This window comes from Bison bison, unplaced genomic scaffold (genome assembly GCF_000754665.1).
Source record: "Bison bison bison isolate TAMUID 2011002044 unplaced genomic scaffold, Bison_UMD1.0 scf7180017864473, whole genome shotgun sequence".
In the NCBI taxonomy this organism is placed as follows: Eukaryota; Metazoa; Chordata; class Mammalia; order Artiodactyla; family Bovidae; genus Bison; species Bison bison.
In genome coordinates this window covers 13,727,208-13,736,440 of record NW_011495034.1, presented here as the reverse complement: position 1 = coordinate 13,736,440, position 9,233 = coordinate 13,727,208, and the positions used below count along the sequence as shown (strand labels likewise).

The following is a 9,233-nucleotide window of genomic DNA, read 5'->3' as shown; positions in this document are numbered from 1 at the left end:
GATCTAAACATAAGACCAGAAACTATAAAACTCCTAGAGGAGAACATAGGCAAAACACTCTCCGACATACATCACAGCAGGATCCTCTATGACCCACCTCCCAGAATATTGGAAATAAAAGCAAAAATAAACAAATGGGACCTAATTAAACTTAAAAGCTTCTGCACAACAAAGGGAACTATAAGCAAGGTGAAAAGACAGCCTTCAGAATGGGAGAAAATAATAGCAAATGAAGCAACTGACAAACAACTAATCTCAAAAATATACAAGCAACTCCTGCAGCTCAATTCCGGAAAAATAAACGACCCAATCAAAAAATGGGCCAAAGAACTAAATAGACATTTCTCCAAAGAAGACATACAGATGGCTAACAAACACATGAAAAGATGCTCAACATCACTCATTATCAGAGAAATGCAAATCAAATCTACAATGAGGTACCATTTCACACCAGTCAGAATGGCTGCGATCCAAAAGTCTACAAGTAATAAATGCTGGAGAGGGTGTGGAGAAAAGGGAACCCTCTTACACTCTTGGTGGGAATGCAAACTAGTACAGCCACTATAGAGAACAGTCTGGAGATTCCTTAAAAAACTGGAAATAGAACTGCCTTATGATCCAGCAATCCCACTGCTGGGCATACACACTGAAGAAACCAGAACTGAAAGAGACATGTGTACCCCAGTGTTCATCGCAGCACTGTTTATAATAGCCAGGACGTGGAAGCAACCTAGATGTCCATCAGCAGATGAATGGATAAGAAAGCTGTGGTACATATACACAATGGAGTATTACTCAGCCATTAAAAAGAATACATTTGAATCAGTTCTAATGAGGTGGATGAAACTGGAGCCGATTGTACAGAGTGAAGTAAGCCAGAAAGAAAAACACCAATACAGTATATTAATGCATATATATGGAATTTAGAAAGATGGTAACGATAACCCGGTATGTGAGACAGCAAAAGAGACACAGATGTATAGAACAGTCTTTTGGACTCTGTGGGAGAGGGAGAGGGTGGGATGATTTGGGAGAATGGCATTGGAACATGTATAACATCATATGTGAAATGAACTGCCAGTCTAGGTTCGATGCATGATACTGGATGCTTGGGGCTGGTGCACTGGGACGACCCAGAGGGATGGTACGGGGAGGGGGGACGCGGTGTTCAGGATGGGAAATACATGTACACCAGTGGCGGATTCATGTTGATGTATGGCAAAACCAATACAATATTGTAAAGTAATTAATCTCCAATTAAAATAAATAAATTTATATTAAAAAAATATAATGAGAAGTAATACCAAGTAAAAATGCAAAGCAAATTTGAAAAAAAAATGAAGAAAATTTGAGATAAAGATAAAGCACAAAAAATTAAAAAGAAAATATCACCTTTTTATGGAATAATGAATCAAAAGTAAAAATCTGGCTGAAATTCAGAGACAGACAAGTAAAAACAGGGAAGGAGAGATAAAGATGAGACTATGAGCAAAGAAATACCACCAATGCCTCACTTTCAAGACCAGAAAGATAACAGCCAAATAAAATACTCAGCTAAACTCCATCTTAGTATCTAACCTCATCTATGATCTCAAGTTATCTGTATACTGGTGAGCAAGCATCTTGCTTTTTCTAACAGTTAAAATTAACCTCTAACTTCATTCAGCCAAATAAATGATAGGGTTAAAAAAAAGGAATGCAATTTTGGTATTTAAGTCATTGCAAAGAAACCTCTTTGCACAAACATTTGCAAAGAAACTTATCATAATTAAATTGAAGAACTTCTTCAACAATCCTTGCCTTTATATCCCAAGTTGTGAGGCTAAAAAGATTACTCTAGCTCTCTCTCTTTTCAAACAACTTTAGTCCTTTCCCTCATGATCCTATTATTCTTCATAAATGCTCCTCTCTACTGCGGTGTCTCTTCTCCCTTTGAAAGTGAAAGTTGCTCAGTCTTGTCCAACTTTTTGTGACCCCACAGACTATATAGTCCATGGAATTCTCCAGGCCTGAATACTGGAGTGGGTAAGTGTTCCCTTCTCCAGGGGATCTTCCCGACCCAGGGATTGAACCCAGGTCTCCCACATTGCAGGAGGATTCTTTACCAGTTGAGCCATAAGGGATGCCCTTCTCTCTTTAGAGGGAAACAAATGTGGAGTACTTAAGAGGGACTTTTTTTCTTCAAGATTAGAGAATTGTGCATTTTCCAGACTTGATATGCTACCATATAGCTTCTGTTTATACAAATGGAGGGGATCCACTTCTTAGGAATTTTTCTATAATGTACTGCTCATCACTTAAATGCAAGGGATAAAGAGGCAACACCACTGGAGTTAATTTCTGGAATTGTATATATCCAGTAAGTATTATGTGTATGAACAGTTCTTGAATCTGAAAGAAAAACATGTCCCTCAGAATACTTAACTCTCTCAATAGTGTGATAATTATATCTCCAATAGTACATCCAATACATCCAAGTGCCTAACATAGAGCCTCAGGAATCTTTAGAATCACATTTAATCAACCAAGACCAATATGAGCTGGAACTCCTTGATTAAGTTAGACTTTCTTATCATACTGTTGCCATTTTCATTACTCCCTGATAATCAAAATTAAATTATATATTATAAAATTAAATATTTTTATGAAGTTCTCAGCAAAGTATTTGACAATATTTGGGTATCATCTTAAATTTAAAGATGTCCATTCTGGAATTAAATGAACAACAACATATCTTTGCCAATCTAATATTATAAAATGAGGTGTTAGGAGTTACAAAGGAATAACATTGATTTTTAACTTAAAAATTTTACACTTTGAAGTTCAACCTGTCCAAGCGTCACATGAAAAATATTTAGATACTTACAATTTTCTCCTCTGAAGAAAGCACACCTTCTACTGCCACTATCTGGTATTGCTTATGTTTTAAATTCCCCACAAACTTCCGTAGTTGCTTGAGACTGCTAACTTCCATGTCTTGCTTTAAGAGTTTCTGCATTTCTCGAGAAGGACACCCAGGATCAAATACTAGTAAACACAATGTTCGGTTTTTTTTCTCTTCAATTCCAACAACTGTTCGACTATGACCTATAGAAATATCAAAAAAGAGTACATATATAAATGTGAGAGAGACACTTATTTGAGCAGGTACATACAGGTGTAAGTTACTATACACACACATACACACATATATATAGACACCTTATATATACTTTTTATGTGTGTTTCAAATATAAATACAGTCAGTCCCTCTGACATATTGCTTATCTGAGTTCTTTCAGTTCTCAGACACAAAACTTTAGTTCTACTTCCTAACCTCCAGTTTTCTTTCGTTCAATTTTAGTTTTCCAAAGGCTTCATGGCAAAATATTCTACTTCTACTATGCCAAATATTTTAGTTTCTTTTCCTAATCCCATAGTCCTTTTTATTTAAGTGATCTCAGATAAAAGGATTTGAAATTTAACTGCTGGGGGACAAAAACTCATGGTTCCAAGAGGTAAACAAAAGTTAAGCAAAGTAATGCAGGGAAGAGGGAAAGGAAATGCCAGTGCTAGAGAGGGATGAGTAATGAGTTAAAAAATTTTAAAGGGTGGCCAGGGAAGGTCTCATTGAAGTGAGGAAAAGCCCTGAAAAAAATTAATGATGAACAATAAAGGAAGAGGTAGCCCTGAATCAGGTAGCCCCAAAGATATCAAGGATATCATCTATTACTGCAATGTATTATGATGATGCTATAGCTCTAAAAATCAGAGTAATGTCAGTGTACTTCTCTCCTCTCATTATCAGAATCTTAACATACTCTAAAGCAAAAGCTAATTAGTTGTCTTATATAAATAAATCATCTTATAAGTTACACTCAGTATCTATAAATTATACTAACCTTGATGCTGAAGATAGATAGGAGGTTTAGATGTACACACTACTTTTGGACTTCCTTCTCTCTCTGAAGCATAGTAGCTCAATATCCACTCAAATAAGCGAGGGTGTGTACCCAAAGGACCAGTTGACTTCTGAAAGTCAACAATACGGCACCTATAAAATAATTTACAAAATGGATTATTTAGAAAATATTTTAAAAACTTTTTTATAAATGGAGTTATAAAATGCAAACATTTTAAATTAATTTTACTTCATCATTATTTTCCTAAGAAGAAATAAAAGTTTATTATTTATCTGAAAACTGTTATTTTAGGAGGAAATTCTTTAATAACTTAAGGTTGATGACAGCTATCAAAGTTACAAAAATTTTCTCACACAGAAAATCTCCCTTTGTAGTAAATGAGGATCATACCTGATTTTAAAGAGTCTACATATAACCTGAGACACGGGGACTTTTATTCTAAAGTCTCTAAACCTGACGATTACTTAGAAGTTGATTTTTAATTCCTCAGCAGCCATGAGGAGCTATCAAAAATATCCCAAATATTTTTCCTGTCAGTTCTCTCAAATTTCAATAATAGACAAGAAAAGAATACCTGTAAAGATCATAGAAAACCTGTGTGTACCCCCATCTATACATATATCTATCTACTATTTAGCAACAGACCATACTGGTACTGTTTCCTCAAGAGGAAGTCAACCATGAATAAATCAAATTATTTTAACCAAGAGCATTATTTACACTTCTCAACAACTATTTTAAAAAGACTGAGTATAAAGGAAAGGAAAAACAATTAAAAGCTTTATTTTCACTTTAAAGTATAGCACAGATATCCTATTCTTGTCTTTCTTGGCCAAAAAGTTTCCAGACACACCCACATTGCACTGGTTGCTATCTTCAGCCTCACCAAGTTTAATGTTGATAACTTTCAGCTGATTACTCCTGAGCTTTAAATATTGAAATGAACTTCTGGAAAAGCTATCAAAAAGTAAGAACAGTGATCTTGGGTTAGCAGTTGACTACAAGTTTAGATTGAGAATTTGCATAGTATTCTATGGATAAATTCACAGAGAGCAAAAGGAAGACATTTAAATAACTAGTAAACAAATTGAGGGTATAGTAATAAAAAGGCTTTACAAAGAACTAACTTATTACAGGTACCAAGAAAACAGCTTGATATATCAGGTACTTTAAACAAAAATTTTCCTTTCCTTAAAAATGACTTAAAAGCTCAAAACATGATATAGTATAAACAATCTGAAGGTGTGACCAGACTGGCAAAAAGGAAAAGAAGAAAAATTTAAAGGGCATTAAAACAGTCCTTTGAATTTAATAATTCAAGAAAGTTATTATATACACAGTCATTTTTCTATTTAAAATTCAAGAAGTATTTTTATCTCTGAATATAACTCATATATAGAAATGATGTAAAACACTGGCAAAATGACTTGGAAACAAACATAAAAGGAAATATACAGTCATGAAGCTTAAGGCAAACTTTCTATTAAAGATGATCATAAGCATTTATCTCTGATGCCTCGTGAAAGCCCAACAACATAATACTGAAGGAGAAAATGATTTAAACACCTATGGAGAAAGAGAATAGGGTCCAACAAGAAACTGGCACACATTTCTGGAAAATGGATAGCAGGAGAGAGTACACATAAAAGTGAATGCAAAGAAATAGAGACAACTTTCTTAAAACCCAAAAGAGGACAGAAGTTTAATGAACCCCAGGTATTGGGTAGAAAAGTACTGAGGCTGAAAACAGAGATTAACTCGAAGGTTGAATAAATAGAGCAAATCACTAATCAACTCCTCACCTAGTGGAGGAACTATAGGCAAGAATGGACTCTGAGAAAAGAGCTGTCTCTTATACTAATATTTGAGAGTCCCCAACCACACAGCAAACTTCCACCTAAGAAATGAAGTTTTCTCAACTACAAGCGCCAGAAACCCTACAGGACTGCCAATCAGCTTTTTTAGTGCCTCATTCTTCACTTTAGGAAAAACAGTAAGGATTTTTAAAAGTTAGAAGGAAGTCTTCTAAATGAACAGACTAAAATAAATAGACATGAAACTAATTTAACATGGAGGAAACAGAAAAATGCAAGGAATAGAAAAATTTTACAATCATAAAAGGCTATGATGCTATGAAATTACTCCTTAAAATCAAAAAACATTATTGTTAAAATAAAAATTTCAATACAGTAGTGAGGAGATAAAGTTGAGAATCCAGATAGTAAAACAAAAAGCAAAGATCAAAAAGTAAGACATGACCAGTGAACTCAAAAAGTCAAAAAAGTTCAGGGGCCAACAAACAGGAGTGCAAAAAAAAAAAAAAAAAAAAACTGGAGAGATCATATTCATCAAACAACAGTGAACCCTTAAGCTCTTACTGCATGCCAGTCACAGTCTTAAGCACTATATCATCACTACAACTCTATGAAGCAGTCACTATTTATGTGTTCTTTTTTCAATGGTGGAACTAGGGTATGAACAAGTTAAGTCATAGAGTTAATAAGCAGAGAGCTAGAATCAGTTGTAGGCAATTTTACTCCAAAAAGTCTAAGCTCTTAACCACTACGTGCTTAGTCCCTCAGTCATATCCAACTCTTTGTGACCCCATGGACTGTAGCCCACCAGGCCCCTCTGTCCACGGGATTCTCCAGGTACATCTTGCCTTCTCATTAAGTAATACTTATTGTTAGAAGCTAATAGAGGAACAACTTGAAGAAGTGAAGTCGCTCAGTCATGTCTGACTCTTTGCGACCCTGTGGACTGTGGCCTACCAGGCTCCTCCGTCCATGGGATTCTCCAGGCAAGAATACTGGAGTGGGTTGCCATTTCCTTCTCCAGGGGATCTTCCCAACCCAAGGATCGAACCCAGGTCTCCCGCATTGGAGGCAGACGCTTTAACCTCTGAGCCACCAGGGAAGCTTAATCTAATCCATAAATGATTTTGAGTTAAGAATAATATAGCAACACAAACTATCACTCAGTAATAAGACTAGGCATCCTTTCTTAGGAAGCTAATAAAGGAAGTGTTCAAGTAAAAGAGAATAATCCAAAAACGAGAAAGACATGGAAGCCAGGAAAAAAATCCAGGATCTAATGCAACAGAATGAAGAACTGCAACACGATTAGAGCTATGGAAAGGATCTAGAAGCAAACAATCCAGACTAAAGAAGAGGACAATCGGGTTCAAGAAAAACGTCTCCAGGAATAAGGAGTACCTCAGATTACATAAATGGAGCTTCTGCAAAAACTTTACCATGATGCAGTCAAATAGTAAAAGGGAAAAGGTAAGGCAATTCTTAAGGAAAACTTTAAAAAGCTTTTCAGGAAAGATATAAAATCATTAGTGAATAATATTTACATAGTTATGACTCTAACTTAATAAAAACTGGAGATTTAACCATATTATAAAAAGTGAGGAGAAACAGGTGGGAGATATAAGGAGAATGCAACAGGTAATGTCTAAAGCTGACAAACCAAGAAAAAGCCATGAAAGCATATTATTTAAAAACAATGAAAGTGACAGCTGTCTCTAAGAAATAAAACTTGAGAATAGAGAAGAGCAAGAAACAGGGTATGTGTGGTTGGTTTTCATTATAAGTCTTTAATTTTATTAATGCTACTTAAATTTTATTTTTAAACTATCCCTTTGATAAAAAGCACAAACAACAAAAACTTCCTAGACATAACAATAACATTAACTTGGCTTTTTAGGTACATACTTTATCCTTAGGGAGGTGAGAAGGGTATATATTTCACATGCTCCAATCCAGGCCTTTGTTCCCTGTAACTTGTCATTAAGCTGAGAGGCACCCTGTGGATCAAAACCTTCCTTCCATGCATCTTCAATCATAGACTGAATTTTTGGAATGCAAGGAACTGACATACCTAAAATTATACAAAGCAAACATGTAATATGACAGTTACTAAAGTACTGAATAATACTAAGCAGTACATCATATATTCTACAAGAACCTAACATTTATAAGACAGTTATTTCTGACATCTACTGTATCATTTTCTCTTCCTACAACCAGAATGAAGACTTTTAATGCAAATATCCACTAAAATAATCTTTATTAAAGCTATCAATTTTAATACACATATTATATATTAATTCATTCCACATCATATGTATTTATTAGATGGTAAATTCAGAGTCTGTATTTCACATACCTTTCAAGCTATCATCATAACCATCATTTTGCAATAATGATGAAAGCAGCATTTGGAAATTTCTGTAACCACAACCCCAACCTTTATCACCAAAAGATGAATGAAAGTGATCCACTCCTGCAGAAAGCCACACACGTCTCACATCTGTGGCAGCATTCTGATAATACCTATAAAGTGCTTCCATAATTCCTAAAGTGGAAAAGAGATATAGAAGGTTTAGAAGGGTATCACCTTTCTATGTCTGTCTCATACATTTCCAGTATCAATCTCTTTTTCAAGGGCACATGTAAATCCTGCCAATTCCATCTTCTACCTTTTTACTGACAAAGTCTTAGTTATTGTCCTGCTTGTTTTACACAATGCAAGGTTCCTAATACTAGCGTATTACTTATGCTGAATTGAAATTGTTTGCATTTTTCATTTCTGCATCTACAGGGCCTAGCACATAAAAGTACACTGCTGAACGAATGTTATCTCTCCATTTTATTATACATTATGCTGGATATCATTCTCTCTCAAGCTCAGTTCTAATCAGTTTGCTCCCAATTTAAAAACCTCATTATGGTTTATCACAGAGGGTTGAATTTTATGTGATATAACTACTTCCGGTTGGCATAAAAAAATACCAAGATCTACATGAAGGAATTGTTTTTATGTACATCAGATCAGATCAGATCAGTCATTCAGTCGTGTCTGACTCTTTGCGACCCCATGAATCGCAGCATGCCAGGCCTCCCTGTCCATCACCAACTCCCAGAGTTCACTGAGACTTACATCCGTCGAGTCAGTGATGCCATCCAGCCATCTCATCCTCTGTCACCCCCTTCTCCTGCCCCCAATCCCTCCCAGCATCAGAGTCTTTTCCAATGAGTCAACTCTTTGAATGAGGTGGCCAAAGTACTGGAGTTTCAGCTTTAGCATCATTCCTTCCAAAGAAATCCCAGGGCTGATCTCCTTCAGAATGGACTGGTCGGATCTCCTTGCAGTCCAAGGGACTCTCAAGAGCCTTCTCCAACACCACAGTTCAAAAGCATCAATTCTTCGGTGCTCAGCCTTCTTTACAGTCCAACTCTCACATCCATACATGACCACAGGAAAAACCATAGCCTTGACTAGACGAACCTTTGTTGGCAAAGTAATGTCTCCGCTTTTCAATAC

At 35.6% G+C, this 9,233-nt stretch overlaps 1 protein-coding gene across 2 annotated transcripts in view; it reads right to left on the bottom strand.

The window, feature by feature from the left end:
* ZUFSP (zinc finger with UFM1-specific peptidase domain) overlaps window positions 1-9,233 on the bottom strand; it is a 25,889-nt gene that overhangs the window by 1,022 nt on the left and 15,634 nt on the right. For both annotated transcript variants that reach the window (XM_010861814.1, XM_010861816.1), the window contains 4 exons: window positions 8,076-8,264; window positions 7,622-7,787; window positions 3,882-4,033; window positions 2,867-3,087 (listed from right to left, as the gene is read on the bottom strand). In XM_010861814.1, coding sequence (XP_010860116.1) covers window positions 2,867-3,087; window positions 3,882-4,033; window positions 7,622-7,787; window positions 8,076-8,264 — 728 coding nt within the window. The remainder of the gene's footprint in view (window positions 1-2,866; window positions 3,088-3,881; window positions 4,034-7,621; window positions 7,788-8,075; window positions 8,265-9,233) is intronic.